The following is a 19,000-nucleotide window of genomic DNA, read 5'->3' as shown; positions in this document are numbered from 1 at the left end:
TGCAGTTGCCGTACCAGGCAGTGATACAGCCCAACAGGATGCTCTCAATTGTGCATCTGTAAAAGTTTGTGAGGGTTTTAGGTGACAAGACAAATTTCTTCAGCCTCCTGAGGTTGAAGAGGCGCTGTTGCACCTTCTTCACCACACTGTCTGTGTGGGTGGACCATTTCAGTTTGTCTGTGTACACCGAGGAACTTAACTTTCCACCTTCTCCACTGCTGTCCCATCAATGTGGATAGGCAGGTGCTCCCTCTGCTGTTTCCTGAAGTCCACGATCATCTCCTTTGTTTAGTTGATGTTGAGTGAGAGTTTGTTTTCTTCACACCGAGTGCCCTCCCCTCCTCCCTGTAGGCTGTCTCGTCCATCATTTTTAAATGGAAGACGTTTGGAACCACCAAGACTCTTCCTAGAGCTGGCCACCCAGCCAAACTGAATACTCTGGGGAGAAGGGCCTTGGTCAGAGAGGTGAGAGTGTGCCATACTGTGAGGAGAGACAAATAAACAGATTAACACATTATCAGTGATTCAGCCTCAGGTGATGAGTTATATCTGCATGTAGCTAAGGTGTGTTGCTTATATGTAATGAAACATATACATACTGTTGATTTAGTAGAGCTACATCAACAGAGACAGAAGGTGATAAACAGATGATTAGCTGACAATAAATACATAAATGAAACCTGGATTTAAATGATCTTTGTCTCTATGGAATGGAAAACATGCATTTATAATGTTGTATGGAAGACAGGGTTGCAGGTCAGGTCCCAATGTCTCCTATTTGGGTGTTCCTGGGAGAGAATTCAGCTAGCTTACGAGGAATTTCCCAACTGAGTGTGGTATCAGGAACTTTGCTAGCAACACAACAATACAGAGTTGCCGTTTTTGGCCTCTGGATTTCGTTCTAGACCACTGGGACATATGTGTCACGTTTTAGTACAAACATACTATAAATGTAAATGCACAGTGACATCCATGAGTATGCTAACATGCTCAAATTGTAAAATTAAGTGTAATGTAGCTATATTTCCATTTGCCCCAGTCATTCTTTATTTAGTGTTATATCCTGATGCCTAGTCACTTTACCCCTGCCTGTTTTTACATATCTACCTCAATTACCACGTATCCCTGCACATTGATATGGTTATGGAACTCCTTGTGTATAGCTTCATTCCTGTGTGTTTTATGTGTTTTAATCTGCATCATTGGGAAAGAGCTGGTAAGTAAACATTTCACTGTTAGGTTTACACCTGTTGTATTCGGCGCATGTGACAAATACAATTTCATTAGATTTCTTTTGGTCATATATTTATGAAGGAGTCTATAGAGCCCATGTTTTTACTACGAAGAGGAGGGGCTCTTGCCTCCGGTGTGATGCCTGGTCTTTAGGAAAAATATTCGTTTATCCACGGCCCCATCACACAGCACAGCGAGTCTCCCGCAAATAGAATACTGGCTGACTGACAGCGGCGGGTTGACGGTGACGCGCATGGAGAGAATATTTTATCAATCGGATAGAGGAGACAGATGAACGTGTTTTCTCCTTTATTCCTAATAGCCTAATGTAACGGGCTGAGAGTCCAAACCGCTGACGGACGGCCTGATAAGCAAGAAGCTGAAGGAAATCTTAGATTTCCGTGGTGTAACCAACAAGACTGTCCGTAGTCCCGATAAGAAAAATCCTTGAAGGTATGTATAGCTGAATCTCATGTATTTGAGGGCAAAATGCACTGCCTTTAAGTGAACAAAATCCTTAAAATGGAAACGTGCTTGATAGGCTAGATATTGGCACATCCTCTCATCTAAATATGTGGATGTAGAAAGTCAATTATTATGACTGCGCCCTAGTCAGTCAGTAGTTTATCGGTTTTTCATGTAGGTTGACGTTTATTTTAGTATTTTTTTTACATGAATCTGTGACAGAAGTTTACCTCTTAAGAACATGTAGCATTTTTCATCACAATGGACAGCGCACGCTCGTCGGTTGTTGAACTGAGAGATGTCACCGCATGATGTGGCGAGACAACATTTAACATGATGTAATATTTGGGCAATCTGAACATATGAAATTGTGAATCTATTTTCTGGCCTGTTTTTCCAAACCATTTTTTGACTGTGTGGACTTGAATGCAAGAAGGGGGTGACATAAATGCCATTCTGTCTTGAAATTGGCCCCTCTGCGGGAATGCCAGTTCACCAGAGGGGCAGTGGACTGTTGACACCTCAGGGCAAATCCATTCTCCCCCTCATTTCTAAAAGGTCTCATTTTCCAAATCAAATCAATCTTGACTTCATTCCACATGAAGTGCGGCCAGTATTCACTTCCGACTAACCTCCAGCCTATTCACTGAGATCTTAGATGTAATTTAAAGTGTAATACACTCTTGAGGTGAACTGAAATGGATGTTGGGAGTTGGGTTCCAACTGCAGGAGATGGGACCGCAAATTTCACCCCGGCCTACCTCCTGCTGGATCACCGTAACGGGTCAGGTCCAACACCTACACTGTTGGATGACGGTCCGTCCAACGATGTGACTCGGTTGGATGGCCGGGAGCGCTACATCACAGATCAAGCCTACCGGGACTTCACCACTATCATCCAGGTGCTCATCCTCGTAGGATCCCTTTTGGGTGAGTAAAGAATTCTACACCATCTCCTCCCTCTCTTTCTCTTTCTCTCCTTGCTCTCTCTCTCTCTCTCTCTCTCTCTCTCTCTCTCTCTCTCTCTCTCTCTCTCTCTCTCAAACACAAACACACACACACCACCACACTCCAGCCATAGCCCAGTGCAGGTGATAGGGACAGTAGTCCCAAGATGTCTGAGGATTCATAATAGGGGCCATAACATTTAATAATAATATAATTTCATATTTAATAACATTTAGTAATCAAAGTATTTCAGATTTGATAACATTTTGTAATCGAAACATTTCATATTTGATATGGAATACAAGATACAGTAATATAGTTCCAGTTGTAAGCCTCAGGGCCTATGAAGTGTCACCTGACTTTAAAGTTGTATTCTGAGTATTTTGGTAAATCCGGTTAGTGTGCCTCAGTGAACCGGGCCTGTGCCACCCACATCGTCACCGGTATTAATGTTTTTCTCCAAATACAGTAGTGTGTCAACCTCAGTCCCTCTGACTCTAGCTGCTAGAACACATACCTTTATATCACCAGTCCTGGTCAACCTCAGTCCCTCTGACTCTAGCTGCTAGAACAGATACCTTTATATCACCAGTCCTGGTCAACCTCAGTCCCTCTGACTCTAGCTGCTAGAACAGATACCTTTATATCACCAGTCCTGGTCAACCTCAGTCCCTCTGACTCTAGCTGCTAGAACACATACCTTTATATCACCAGTCCTGGTCAACCTCAGTCCCTCTGACTCTAGCTGCTAGAACAGATACCTTTATATCACCAGTCCTGGTCAACCTCAGTCCCTCTGACTCTAGCTGCTAGAACAGATACCTTTATATCACCAGTCCTGGTCAACCTCAGTCCCTCTGACTCTAGCTGCTAGAACACATACCTTTATATCACCAGTCCTGGTCAACCTCAGTCCCTCTGACTCTAGCTGCTAGAACACATACCTTTATATCACCAGTCCTGGTCAACCTCAGTCCCTCTGACTCTAGCTGCTAGAACAGATACCTTTATATCACCAGTCCTGGTCAACCTCAGTCCCTCTGACTCTAGCTGCTAGAACACATACCTTTATATCACCAGTCCTGGTCAACCTCAGTCCCTCTGACTCTAGCTGCTAGAACAGATACCTTTATATCACCAGTCCTGGTCAACCTCAGTCCCTCTGACTCTAGCTGCTAGAACAGATACCTTTATATCACCAGTCCTGGTCAACCTCAGTCCCTCTGACTCTAGCTGCTAGAACAGATACCTTTATATCACCAGTCCTGGTCAACCTCAGTCCCTCTGACTCTAGCTGCTAGAACACATACCTTTATATCACCAGTCCTGGTCAACCTCAGTCCCTCTGACTCTAGCTGCTAGAACAGATACCTTTATATCACCAGTCCTGGTCAACCTCAGTCCCTCTGACTCTAGCTGCTAGAACACATACCTTTATATCACCAGTCCTGGTCAACCTCAGTCCCTCTGACTCTAGCTGCTAGAACACATACCTTTATATCACCAGTCCTGGTCAACCTCAGTCCCTCTGACTCTAGCTGCTAGAACAGATACCTTTATATCACCAGTCCTGGTCAACCTCAGTCCCTCTGACTCTAGCTGCTAGAACACATACCTTTATATCACCAGTCCTGGTCAACCTCAGTCCCTCTGACTCTAGCTGCTAGAACACATACCTTTATATCACCAGTCCTGGTCAACCTCAGTCCCTCTGACTCTAGCTGCTAGAACACATACCTTTATATCACCAGTCCTGGTCAACCTCAGTCCCTCTGACTCTAGCTGCTAGAACACATACCTTTATATCACCAGTCCTGGTCAACCTCAGTCCCTCTGACTCTAGCTGCTAGAACACATACCTTTATATCACCAGTCCTGGTCAACCTCAGTCCCTCTGACTCTAGCTGCTAGAACAGATACCTTTATATCACCAGTCCTGGTCAACCTCAGTCCCTCTGACTCTAGCTGCTAGAACAGATACCTTTATATCACCAGTCCTGGTCAACCTCAGTCCCTCTGACTCTAGCTGCTAGAACACATACCTTTATATCACCAGTCCTGGAAGTGGAATCTGAAAGTGAGTCAAGAGTTTACTACTACTTAAAGCCATAGTCTGTAATATTTCCATCTTGCTCTATTGATTACATTATTGTTGCTGGGCTCACTTTTTGATGGTGCATAAATCTTGCAGAGTATGCCTTTTATTAGCAAATACAGAAAAGGTCTAGAGGAGGCATACGGTGAGGTGTATTCATGACCAGTTTCTAATATCACATATGGAGAGGTAACAACAATGTATCTATATTTAGCTGCTAACACCTTTTTGTTCCATTCAGACATGCTGTATGTATAAAACCACCTGAAACTCTCAGCTGTGATAACGTTCAGCTTGACTTTCACTCGTGCTTTTTTTATACGTTACTTTTCTGGCATCGCCCGTCCCCATCAGTACCACTGCCCATCCATTTTTCTGGCATCGCCCGTCCCCATCAGTACCACTGCCCATCCATTTTCCTGGCATCGCCCGTCCCCATCAGTACCACTGCCCATCCGTTTTTCTGGCATCGCCCGTCCCCATCAGTACAACTGCCCATCCATTTTTCTGGCATCGCCCGTCCCCATCAGTACCACTGCCCATCCGTTTTTCTGGCATTGCCCGTCTCCATCAGTACCACTGCCCATCCGTTTTTCTGGCATCGCCCGTCCCCATCAGTACCACTGCCCATCCGTTTTTCTGGCATCGCCCATCCCCATCAGTACCACTGCCCATCCATTTTTCTGGCATCGCCCGTCCCCATCAGTACCACTGCCCATCCGTTTTTCTGGCATCGCCCGTCCCCATCAGTACAACTGCCCATCCATTTTTCTGGCATCGCCCGTCCCCATCAGTACCACTGCCCATCCATTTTCCTGGCATCGCACGTCCCCATCAGTACCACTGCCCATCCATTTTCCTGGCATCGCCCGTCCCCATCAGTACCACTGTCCATCCGTTTTCATGTCGTCAATGATACTAGTAACTGACATCTGTGGTTTTGGCCTGGACATTTGTGTTATACATGATCAGTGTTTGCTGTTCCTCTATATAAAAGCCATTGAGTTTAATAACCAGTAACCAAGGTGCACCATTATCACCCAGCAAGCATTTGAAACACTGATAACCCTGGAGAGTGATCTTTACAAACAATAGAGAGAGGGAGGGAGAAAAGAACTGAGGAACAGATTGAGAGAACGAGAGAATGAGAGAGACCGAGAGAGAGAGAGAGAGAAGGTATAAAGAGTGCAATGACTTGTGTTTTAAAGGTATAGACAGCCTCATCAATGATCTGTGTTTTAAAGGTATAGATATCCTCTTCAATGACCTGTGTTTTAAAGGTATAGACAGCCTAATCAATGACCTGTGTTTTAAAGGTATAGACAGCCTAATCAATGACCTGTGTTTTAAAGGTATAGACAGCCTAATCAATGACCTGTGTTTTAAAGGTATAGACAGCCTAATCAATGACCTGTGTTTTAAAGGTATAGACAGCCTAATCAATGACCTGTGTTTTAAAGGTATAGGCAGCCTAATCAACGACCTGTGTTTTAAAGGTATAGGCAGCCTAATCAATGACCTGTGTTTTAAAGGTATAGACAGCCTAATCAATGACCTGTGTTTTAAAGGTATAGACAGCCTCATCAATGATCTGTGTTTTAAAGGTATAGGCAGCCTAATCAATGACCTGTGTTTTAAAGGTATAGACAGCCTAATCAACGACCTGTGTTTTAAAGGTATAGACAGCCTAATCAATGACCTGTGTTTTAAAGGTATAGACAGCCTAATCAATGACCTGTGTTTTAAAGGTATAGACAGCCTAATCAATGACCTGTGTTTTAAAGGTATAGACAGCCTAATCAATGACCTGTGTTTTAAAGGTATAGACAGCCTAATCAATGACCTGTGTTTTAAAGGTATAGACAGCCTAATCAATGACCTGTGTTTTAAAGGTATAGACAGCCTAATCAATGACCTGTGTTTTAAAGGTATAGACAGCCTAATCAATGACCTGTGTTTTAAAGGTATAGGCAGCCTAATCAACGACCTGTGTTTTAAAGGTATAGACAGCCTAATCAATGACCTGTGTTTTAAAGGTATAGGCAGCCTAATCAATGACCTGTGTTTTAAAGGTATAGACAGCCTCATCAATGATCTGTGTTTTAAAGGTATAGACAGCCTAATCAATGACCTGTGTTTTAAAGGTATAGGCAGCCTAATCAATGACCTGTGTTTTAAAGGTATAGACAGCCTCATCAATGATCTGTGTTTTAAAGGTATAGACAGCCTCATCAATGATCTGTGTTTTAAAGGTATAGGCAGCCTAATCAATGACCTGTGTTTTAAAGGTATAGACAGCCTAATCAACGACCTGTGTTTTAAAGGTATAGACAGCCTAATCAATGACCTGTGTTTTAAAGGTATAGACAGCCTAATCAATGACCTGTGTTTTAAAGGTATAGACAGCCTAATCAATGACCTGTGTTTTAAAGGTATAGACAGCCTAATCAATGACCTGTGTTTTAAAGGTATAGGCAGCCTAATCAATGACCTGTGTTTTAAAGGTATAGACAGCCTAATCAATGACCTGTGTTTTAAAGGTATAGACAGCCTAATCAATGACCTGTGTTTTAAAGGTATAGACAGCCTAATCAATGACCTGTGTTTTAAAGGTATAGGCAGCCTAATCAACGACCTGTGTTTTAAAGGTATAGACAGCCTAATCAATGACCTGTGTTTTAAAGGTATAGGCAGCCTAATCAATGACCTGTGTTTTAAAGGTATAGACAGCCTCATCAATGATCTGTGTTTTAAAGGTATAGGCAGCCTAATCAATGACCTGTGTTTTAAAGGTATAGGCAGCCTAATCAATGACCTGTGTTTTAAAGGTATAGACAGCCTAATCAATGACCTGTGTTTTAAAGGTATAGACAGCCTCATCAATGATCTATGTTTTAAAGGTATAGGCAGCCTAATCAATGATCTGTGTTTTAAAGGTATAGACAGCCTCATCAATGATCTGTGTTTTAAAGGTATAGACAGCCTAATCAATGACCTGTGTTTTAAAGGTATAGGCAGCCTAATCAATGACCTGTGTTTTAAAGGTATAGGCAGCCTCATCAACGACCTGTGTTTTAAAGGTATAGGCAGCCTAATCAATGACCTGTGTTTTAAAGGTATAGGCAGCCTAATCAATGACCTGTGTTTTAAAGGTATAGACAGCCTCATCAATGACCTGTGTTTTAAAGGTATAGGCAGCCTAATCAATGACCTGTGTTTTAAAGGTATAGGCAGCCTAATCAATGATCTGTGTTTTAGTGATGGTTATGGTTCCAATGAAGCAGTTCGCTCAGAGCTCTTGACTTTATCGTAATGGAAGGAAGCCAGGATGTGTGTGTGTATCAGAGCATGTGAGCGGTTGGATATCCCGCTCGTTGTTAATGGAGGGATGCGCATGCTCCAGCGCTGCACATCCTTTCTAACCGCTCCGCAAAAAAAAACCGCTCCCTGCCGCTCCAAATTCACTCCATTAATTAAAAGCACAATTGAACCAAAACCCGTCTATTTGTGTAAGTACCTGGACCTACCAATTGAAACAAAACCATATGGATTTGAATGAAAAGTATCTGAATAAACATGAAAATGTGAACATAAGAAGCGAACATAATTTCAAATAGGCTACATGTCATATAATACAGCATATTGTAAGGTTCTGTATTTATTTTCTTAGTCAACCTTGTGTTCTGTTTCGTTGTGTTCTGGAACGTAGCCCTGTTTCTTTGTGTTCTGGAACGTAGCCCTGTTTCTTTGTGTTCTGGAACGTAGCCCTGTTTCTTTGTGTTCTGGAACGTAGCCCTGTTTCTTTGTGTTCTGGAACGTAGCCCTGTTTCTTTGTGTTCTGGAACGTAGCCCTGTTTCTTTGTGTTCTGGAACGAAAGCCCTGTTTCTTTGTGTTCTGGAACGTAGCCCTGTTTCTTTGTGTTCTGGAACGTAGCCCTGTTTCTTTGTGTTCTGGAACGTAGCCCTGTTTCTTTGTGTTCCGGAACGTAGCCCTGTTTCTTTGTGTTCCGGAACGTAGCCCTGTTTCTTTGTGTTCTGGAACGTAGCCCTGTTTCTTTGTGTTCTGGAACGTAGCCCTGTTTCTTTGTGTTCTGGAACGTAGCCCTGTTTCTTTGTGTCCGGAACGTAGCCCTGTTTCTTTGTGTTCCGGAACGTAGCCCTGTTTCTTTGTGTTCTGGAACGTAGCCCTGTTTCTTTGTGTTCTGGAACGTAGCCCTGTTTCTTTGTGTTCTAGAACGTAGCCCTGTTTCTTTGTGTTCTGGAACGTAGCCCTGTTTCTTTGTGTTCTGGAACGTAGCCCTGTTTCTTTGTGTTCTGGAACGTAGCCCTGTTTCTTTGTGTTCTGGAACGTAGCCCTGTTTCTTTGTGTTCTGGAACGTAGCCCTGTTTCTTTGTGTTCTGGAACGTAGCCCTGTTTCTTTGTGTTCTAGAACGTAGCCCTGTTTCTTTGTGTTCTGGAACGTAGCCCTGTTTCTTTGTGTTCTGGAACGTAGCCCTGTTTCTTTGTGTTCTGGAACGTAGCCCTGTTTCTTTGTGTTCTGGAACGTAGCCCTGTTTCTTTGTGTTCTGGAACGTAGCCCTGTTTCTTTGTGTTCTGGAACGTAGCCCTGTTTCTTTGTGTTCTGGAACGTAGCCCTGTTTCTTTGTGTTCTGGAACGTAGCCCTGTTTCTTTGTGTTCTGGAACGTAGCCCTGTTTCTTTGTGTTCTGGAACGTAGCCCTGTTTCTTTGTGTTCTGGAACGTAGCCCTGTTTCTTTGTGTTCTGGAACGTAGCCCTGTTTCTTTGTGTTCTGGAACGTAGCCCTGTTTCTTTGTGTTCTGGAACGTAGCCCTGTTTCTTTGTGTTCTGGAACGTAGCCCTGTTTCTTTGTGTTCTGGAACGTAGCCCTGTTTCTTTGTGTTCTGGAACGTAGCCCTGTTTCTTTGTGTTCCGGAACGTAGCCCTGTTTCTTTGTGTTCCGGAACGTAGCCCTGTTTCTTTGTGTTCCGGAACGTAGCCCTGTTTCTTTGTGTTCCGGAACGTAGCCCTGTTTCTTTGTGTTCTGGAACGTAGCCCTGTTTCTTTGTGTTCTGGAACGTAGCCCTGTTTCTTTGTGTTCTGGAACATAGACCTGTTTCTTTGTGTTCTGGAACATAGCCCTGTTTCTTTGTGTTCTGGAACATAGCCCTGTTTCTTTGTGTTCTGGAACGTAGCCCTGTTTCTTTGTGTTCTGGAACGTAGCCCTGTTTCTTTGTGTTCTGGAACGTAGCCCTGTTTCTTTGTGTTCTGGAACGTAGCCCTGTTTCTTTTTGTTCTGGAACGTAGCCCTGTTTCTTTGTGTTCTGGAACGTAGCCCTGTTTCTTTGTGTTCTAGAACGTAGCCCTGTTTCTTTGTGTTCTGGAACGTAGCCCTGTTTCTTTGTGTTCTGGAACGAAGCCCTGTTTCTTTGTGTTCTGGAACGTAGCCCTGTTTCTTTGTGTTCTGGAACGTAGCCCTGTTTCTTTGTGTTCTAGAACGTAGCCCTGTTTCTTTGTGTTCTGGAACGTAGCCCTGTTTCTTTGTGTTCTAGAACGTAGCCCTGTTTCTTTGTGTTCTGGAACGTAGCCCTGTTTCTTTGTGTTCTGGAACGTAGCCCTGTTTCTTTGTGTTCTGGAACGTAGCCCTGTTTCTTTGTGTTCTAGAACGTAGCCCTGTTTCTTTGTGTTCTGGAACGTAGCCCTGTTTCTTTGTGTTCTGGAACGTAGCCCTGTTTCTTTGTGTTCTGGAACGTAGCCCTGTTTCTAAGTGTTCTGGAACGTAGCCCTGTTTCTAAGTGTTCTGGAACGTAGCCCTGTTTCTTTGTGTTCTGGAACGTAGCCCTGTCTTTCATTTTTGTTCATTGGTTTCACCTGTGTTAGTTACTCACCTGGTCTCATCAGCTCCTTATTTAGTTCAGTTCATTCTGTTTGGGCCTTTGTGAGGTATTGTTCGTTTTGACTCTACTAAGCCTTTTCCTAGCTCGTTTGCGAGAACCAGTTATAGCCTTCAGTCCTAGTTTTGATTCACCTGCCTGTTTGCATACCTGTGTATGATTATTGCCTGCCTGTGACCACGATTCCTGCCTTCTGTGAAGGCGAAATAAACACCTGCCGAGCTCTGCGCGTGAATCTACACCTTTTTCCTCCCTGAGTTTTCGCTACACATATAAACACTCTAAATAGGTCAGGAGCTAGACAGGGAGACTGAGAAGGAACGAAAATCAATTATTGAAACTATATAATTGTAATTATTTCAAGGCTATAGCCTACAAAGAAATACATTGTGAAGCATTAGCGAGTGCTACACAAATGGCTGGTGGGGACATAAAGCGCTCAGCGTTTAAACATGTAGTTGTATTAAATCATTATAGTCTGTAAATTGGCCATATAGACTGTGACTTACTTAGAATTAAATTGAAATTAAATGAAAAATGACTTATTAGTGCCTTTGAATTCATTTTTATAATTCATTTTTAGAAACAGGAGTTTAGTCAGTCTGTGGCTTCAGGCTCATATGGTGGAGCCTGCAGAGCCGGCCAGCAGCAGAGAATATCCTGTCTACACTGGCAGAGCCACTGGGGATGATCAACACCCTTTTGGTCACTCTTGACAGGCTGGGCAGAGATGCAGAGTTGTTTTTAAAAATGTTCTATAGGTAGGCCTAAAGGTTTTTAGTCAAAAATAACCCAATCAAAACGGAAAGCTCCTTGAACGTGGGAATATGCCAGGCCTATTGGGCCAAAATCCAGTTATGGCCTATGATATAGATAATAGAACAAAAAGTTTAAGAGATCAGATTTTTAGTTTATAAATTTAAATTTTAGTCATTTAGCAGACGCTCTTATCCAGAGCGACTTACAGTAAGTAGTGAGTGCATACATTTCATACATTTTTATATTTTCTTCCCCCCGTACTGGTCCCCCGTGGGAATCGAACCCACAACCCTGGCGTTGCAAACACCATGCTCTACCAACTGAGCCACACGGCTCTGTGCTATGTGTGCTACATTGACACACATAGCATGGTGTTTGCAACGCCAGGGTTGTGGGTTCGATTCCCACGGGGGACCAGTACGGGGGGAATGTATGAAATGTTCTTCATTTCTGTTAGCATGTGTACATAGTAAGTACACCATCATGCTTTCAGGATACATGTTTTGTCAGATTCCACAATGATTCTTCAGTTGTGGACATTACATCACCACACTCCCTCTCTTGGTCTTGGTCCTTCTCATCTTTGTAAGTCACCTTGATTTAGCACCTGTGTGTTTTATCAGTTTTTATCACTTTATGAAAATATTTAGTGAAGTCCATGACAGTAGCTAAAGCAAGGGGCTATAGCAGCACACAAGTAGACTAGAAATGCATGCTGGGCCGGGCATGCCCTGAGCTTGTGAAGTGAACACTACTTTGAGCGTTACTGGAGCAAAAATTGGAGGGGGCGAGAAGGCTGAGGCTCCAGCCTTTGGGAATCTCACTCCGCGCTCCAGTCAAATTGGACACGCTCCCGCTCAGCTCCTCGATCCGCTCACATACTCTGGGGTGGGTGTGTGTGTTCGGTGTGTATGCTGTGTGTGTGTGTGTGTGTGTGTGTGTGTGTGTGTGTGTGTGTGTGTGTGTGTGTGTGTGTGTGTGTGTGTGTGTGTGTTTACTGTGCCTGTGAGCCATACAGTAGCCCGACAATCAATGGCGTGCATTGCTCCGATCATGTGCTATGCAACATCAATAAACTTGGTTGATACTCTTGATAACCAGAACTCATCTGAAATTTCTCAAACATATTGACTCATTATATGCTCTGGTCTAGCCGCTGATAATAATCAAATTTACAGCAATCATATGGCATACTAATCAATTGACACAGAACTGTCTCAAGAACTCTGTGACCATAAGAGAACGCCTGGCTTTGAAAGTTTCATTTCAGGCTCAGGTTGGTGTGCAGTTTAAAATAGTTTTATTCCGTCTGCTCTGCTGGTTCTCGTTCACACCAGTTGCACTGGAGAGACATCTGTTTTCATGTGTTCCTCTGTCTGAGAGCTCGCTGTTGATCATCCATCAGCTGACAACATGGCAGTGTTTATTCAGCAGACAACATGGCAGTGTTTATTCAGCAGACAACATGGCAGTGTTTATTCAGCAGACAACATGGCAGTGTTTATTCAGCAGACAACATGGCAGTGTTTATTCAGCAGACAACATGGCAGTGTTTATTCAGCAGACAACATGGCAGTGTTTATTCTGCAGACAACATGGCAGTGTTTATTCAGCAGACAACATGGCGGTGTTAATTCAGTAGACAACATGGCAGTGTTTATTCAGCAGACAACATGGCAGTGTTTATTCAGTAGACAACATGGCAGTGTTTATTCAGCAGACAACATGGCAGTGTTTATTCAGCAGACAACTGAACGTAGAGTACATTCAGACCTGTTTCACACATCGGCAGCTCATCCAAAGAGAACATCTTGCGCCATTGGAAACACAGCCAGCACAGTTACTTCACTTGAGCAGCGAAACAGAATTGAGAACATTGAAAACACCTGGGCCCATAGCGTAGGAGTGCTGATTTCAGATCCTAATTAATCAGATTATTATGTACAGGGAGGACCTGATCCTAGATCAGCACTCCTACGCTGAGACGCTTGATAACTACTGGCCCTGGTTGAGATAGACTGGGGTTTTTGACCTGACATCAGTCACCCTGTGTAAATAGACTGTTTTAATCTTAGGCACTACAACCATCAATCAAATGTATTTATAAAGCCCTTCTTACATCAGCTGATGTCACAAAGTGCTGTACAGAAACCCAGCCTAAAACCCTAAACAGCAAGCAATGCAGGTGTAGAAGCGCAGTGGCTAGGAAAAACTCCCTAGAAAGGCCAGAACCTAGGAAGAAACCTAGAGAGGAACCAGGCTATGAGGGGTGGCCAGTCCTCTTCTGGCTGTGCCAGGTGGAGATTATAACAGAACATGGCCAAGATGTTCAAATGTTCATAGATGACCAGCAGGGTCAAATAATAATAATCACATTGGTTGTAGATGGTGCAACAGGTCAGCACCTCAGGAGTAAATGTCAGTTGGCTTTTCATAGCCGATCATTCAGAGTATCTCTACCGCTCCTGCTGTCTCTAGAGAGTTGAAAACAGCAGGTCTGGGACAGATAGCACGTCCGGTGAACCGGTCAGGGTTCCATAGCCGCAGGCAGAACATTTGAAACAGGAGCAGCAGCACGGCCAGGTGGACTGGGGACAGCAAGGAGTCATCAGGCCAGGTAGTCCTGAGGCATGGTCCTAGGGCTCAGGTCCTCCGAGAGAGAGAAAGAGAAAGAAAGAGAGAGAATTAGAGAGAGCATACTTAAATTCACACAGGACACCGGATAAGACAGGAGAAATACTCCAGATATAACAGACTGTCCCTAGCCCCCCGACACATAAACTACTGCAGCATAAACACTGGAGGCTGAGACACTGTAGCCCCGTCCGACAATACCTCCTGACAAGGCCAAACAGGCAGGATATAACCCCACACACTTTGCCAAAGCACAGCCCCCACACCACTAGAGGGATATCTCCAACCACAAACTTACCATCCTGAGACTGTCCAGTACCAGTCCTTTCTGCTGCATGGTGTCATTGACTGAAGTTTCATATAGGTTTAATAGTATAGAAACTGACTGGCTGACTGAATGACTGGCTGACTGAATGATTGGCTGACTGAATGATTGGCTGAATGAATGATTGGCTGGCTCACTGAATGACTGGCTCACTGAATGACTGGCTGGCTGACTGAATGACTGGCTGGCTGACTGAATGACTGGATGACTGGCTGACTGAATGACTGGCTGGCTCACTGAATGACTGGCTCACTGAATGACTGGCTGACTGGATGACTGGCTGACTGACTGGCTGTCTGGCTGACTGAATGACTGGCTCACTGAATGACTGGCCTACTGAATGACTGGCTGGCTCACTGAATGACTGGCTCACTGAATGACTGGCTGGCTGACTGAATGACTGGATGACTGGCTGACTGAATGACTGGATGACTGGCTGACTGAATGACTGGCTGACTGACTGGCTGTCTGGCTGACTGAATGACTGGCTCACTGAATGACTGGCCTACTGAATGACTGGCTGGCTCACTGAATGACTGGCTCACTGAGTGACTGGCTGGCTGACTGAATGATTGGCAGACTGGATGACTGGCTGACTGGCTCACTGAATGACTGGCTGACTGAATGACTGGCTCACTGAATGACTGGCTGGCTGACTGGCTCACTGAATGACTGGCTGACTGACTGAATGGCTGACTGAATGACTGGCTGACTGCAGTATAGTGAAATTTCCAGAAAGACGAGTTTAAAGAAAGAAAGAATGTTAATATAACACTTGAGAGGGTCTGAAAGGCTCTGTCAGTCTGGAGTCAGAGGAGATGGAGAGATGGAGACTGTAACTGTGATATGTAGGTCTGAAAGGCTCTGTCAGTCTGGAGTCAGAGGAGATGGAGAGATGGAGACTGTAACTGTGATATGTAGGTCTGAAAGGCTCTGTCAGTCTGGAGTCAGAGGAGATGGAGAGATGGAGACTGTAACTGTGATATGTAGGTCTGAAAGGCTCTGTCAGTCTGGAGTCAGAGGAGATGGAGAGATGGAGACTGTAACTGTGATATGAAGGTCTGAAGGGCTCTGTCAGTCTGGAGTCAGAGGAGATGGAGAAGAAGATGACTTACTGAGGAGTCAATAGAGGAAAGCTCTTACGATGTGTCCCAACTGGCAACCTATTTCCTATGGTGTACTACTTTTGACCAGGGCCCATAGGGAGTCCCATTGGGCTCTAGTCAAAAGTAGTGCACTAAATAGGGAATAGGGTGCCACTTGGGACATACCCTTATGCTCCTTCAGCAGCAGTCTAATCAAACTCCTTCAGCAGCAGTCTAATCAAACTCCTTCAGCAGCAGTCTAATCAAACTCCTTCAGCAGAAGTCTAATCAAACTCCTTCAGCAGCAGTCTAATCAAACTCCTTCAGCAGCAGTCTAATCAAACTCCTTCAGCAGCAGTCTAACGAAACTCCTTCAGCAGCAGTCTAATCAAACTCCTTCAGCAGCAGTCTAATCAAACTCCTTCAGCAGCAGTCTAATCAAACTCCTTCAGCAGCAGTCTAATCAAACTCCTTCAGCAGCAGTCTAATCAAACTCCTTCAGCAGCAGTCTAATCAAACTCCTTCAGCAGAAGTCTAATCAAACTCCTTCAGCAGCAGTCTAATGAAACTCCTTCAGCAGCAGTCTAATCAAACTCCTTCAGCAGCAGTCTAATCAAACTCCTTCAGCAGCAGTCTAATCAAACTCCTTCAGCAGAAGTCTAATCAAACTCCTTCAGCAGCAGTCTAATGAAACTCCTTCAGCAGCAGTCTAATCAAACTCCTTCAGCAGCAGTCTAATCAAACTCCTTCAGCAGCAGTCTAATCAAACTCCTTCAGCAGAAGTCTAATCAAACTCCTTCAGCAGCAGTCTAATCAAACTCCTTCAGCAGCAGTCTAATCAAACTCCTTCAGCAGCAGTCTAATGAAACTCCTTCAGCAGCAGTCTAATCAAACTCCTTCAGCAGCAGTCTAATCAAACTCCTTCAGCAGCAGTCTAATCAAACTCCTTCAGCAGCAGTCTAATCAAACTCCTTCAGCAGCAGTCTAATCAAACTCCTTCAGCAGCAGTCTAATCAAACTCCTTCAGCAGCAGTCTAATCAAACTCCTTCAGCAGCAGTCTAATGAAACTCCTTCAGCAGCAGTCTAATGAAACTCCTTCAGCAGCAGTCTAATCAAACTCCTTCAGCAGCAGTCTAATCAAACTCCTTCAGCAGCAGTCTAATGAAACTCCTTCAGCAGCAGTCTAATGAAACTCCTTCAGCAGCAGTCTAATCAAACTCCTTCAGCAGCAGTCTAATGAAACTCCTTCAGCAGCAGTCTAATCAAACTCCTTCAGCAGCAGTCTAATGAAACTCCTTCAGCAGCAGTCTAATCAAACTCCTTCAGCAGCAGTCTAATCAAACTCCTTCAGCAGCAGTCTAATCAAACTCCTTCAGCCACAGTCTAATCAAACTCCTTCAGCAGCAGTCTAATGAAACTCCTTCAGCAGCAGTCTAATCAAACTCCTTCAGCAGCAGTCTAATCAAACTCCTTCAGCAGCAGTCTAATCAAACTCCTTCAGCAGCAGTCTAATCACACTGAGCAAAAGTTTACCAGAAAACTGACTGACTGGCATTTAAGGTAGCGAAACAATCTGAGGTTAATCAATCTGAAAAATATATAATTGAATGCCTTTGTGGGCTTGAAATTCTCTGTTAGTTTTGAGTAGTAGCTTCCAGGAAGAGATGGGAAGATTGGAATGTGGAGCTGTGTGCACCTGTGAGGGTCTGAAATGCTTCTGTGTGATGGGAGAAAGAGTAAAGGAGAAGTAGATTTACTGCAGAGTCAGATAGGGAATGGGAGAAAGAAATATGTCAGACTACTTCAGTAGCATTCAGACCATACAGTAATATGACCACTGTGTCGAGACGGACATGTGTCCCAGCCTATTGAGACATCATGAGGATGATACATAGAGAAGGAAGGTCCAGTTCATTTTAACCAGCTCAGTGGCACCTGCTTTCTGAGACATGTAAAGAAATACTGTAAGAACGGTTATGGATAGAGCCTCAATGCAACAGACCAGCAGTGTAAATGATGAAGGATATTAATGTAACAGACCAGCAGTGTATATAATGAAGGATATTAATGTAACAGACCAGCAGTGTAAATAATGAAGGATATTAATGTAACAGACCAGCAGTGTAAATGATGAAGGATATTAATGTAACAGACCAGCAGTGTAAATAATGAAGGATATTAATGTAACAGACCAGCAGTGTAAATAATGAAGGATATGAATGTAACAGACCAGCAGTGTATATAATGAAGGATATTAATGTAACAGACCAGCAGTGTAAATAATGAAGGATATTAATGTAACAGACCAGCAGTGTAAATAATGAAGGATATGAATGTAACAGACCAGCATTGTATCTAATGAAGGATATGTAACAGACCAGCAGTGTATATAATGAAGGATATTAATGTAACAGACCAGCAGTGTAAATAATGAAGGATATTAATGTAACAGACCAGCAGTGTAAATAATGAAGGATATGAATGTAACAGACCAGCATTGTATCTAATGAAGGATATTAATGTAACAGACCAGCAGTGTAAATAATGAAGGATATTAATGTATAGTCTATTGCATTGCGACTTGTATTGAAAAGGGCACTAGCTGAAATACCATTTATAAAACTCCTTTATTTTCCCCTGTTTATATGTACAGTTTTCTATCATAGCAGCTCCTTCACCTATGGACATGTTGATTTGAGTTTTTCATTAGTCAGGACATTTTTAATTTTTTATTTCACCTTTATTTAACCAGGTAGGCAAGTTGAGAACAAGTTCTCATTTACAATTGCGACCTGGCCAAGATAAAGCAAAGCAGTTCGACAACATACAACAACACAGAGTTACACATGGAGTAAAACAAACATACAGTCAATAATACAGTAGAAAAATTAGTCTATATAAATGTGAGCAAATGAGGTGAGAGGAGGGAGAGAAGTCTTGAGGGAAGGAGGAATAGAGGAGGAAGGGAGGGAGAGAGGAGGGAGAGAGGAGGAAAGGAGGGAGAGAGGAAGGAAGGAGGGAGAGAGGAGGGAAGGAGGGAAGGAGGGAGAGAAGGTGCCAGAAGGAGGGTGGGTTGTGTGAAGTTCAGTTACAGTTTGAGCACCATCACAGGGTTTGGAAAACTGTTCTCATGGAACTCTGCTAAAATTACAAATGGAATGTCATGGCAGTGCTGTGTGTGTGTGTGTGTGTGTGTGTGTGTGTGTGTGTGTGTGTGTGTGTGTGTGTGTGTGTGTGTGTGTGTGTGTGTGTGTGTGTGTGTGTGTGTGTGTGTGTGTGTGTGTGTGTGTGTGTGAGATGAATCATAAACTCTGGTGTGTGTGTGTAAATACCAGTGACATGTCACACTTTGTTGCTTAAATTGATATGTCTTCTTGGTGTCACTCAGGTCTACCTCTGCTTTCCAGTTTAAATGGATTGTTTTGACAAATTGGTTGCTGATGTTTTGACAAACTGATTGTAAAGGCAAATGAAAAAGACAAAAGGGGATGCTTGAGTATGGATCATTTCTACAATTTTGTTTATTCCTGATTGCCTTTCAAAAGTACTTCACAAACTCACAC

At 43.6% G+C, this 19,000-nt stretch overlaps 1 protein-coding gene across 1 annotated transcript in view; it reads left to right on the top strand.

Moving 5' to 3' along the window:
* The first annotated feature begins 234 nt into the window (after positions 1–234).
* Positions 235–19,000, top strand: part of LOC106608162 (G-protein coupled receptor 176) — a 29,761-nt gene continuing 10,995 nt past the window's right edge. Inside the window, exon 1 of the mRNA XM_014205933.2 lies at positions 235–2,628. Coding sequence (XP_014061408.1) covers positions 2,397–2,628 — 232 coding nt within the window. The 5' untranslated portion in view covers positions 235–2,396. The remainder of the gene's footprint in view (positions 2,629–19,000) is intronic.

This window comes from Salmo salar, chromosome ssa06, assembly GCF_905237065.1.
Source record: "Salmo salar chromosome ssa06, Ssal_v3.1, whole genome shotgun sequence".
Taxonomy (NCBI): Eukaryota; Metazoa; Chordata; class Actinopteri; order Salmoniformes; family Salmonidae; genus Salmo; species Salmo salar.
This window is presented reverse-complemented; position numbering and strand designations above follow the sequence as displayed.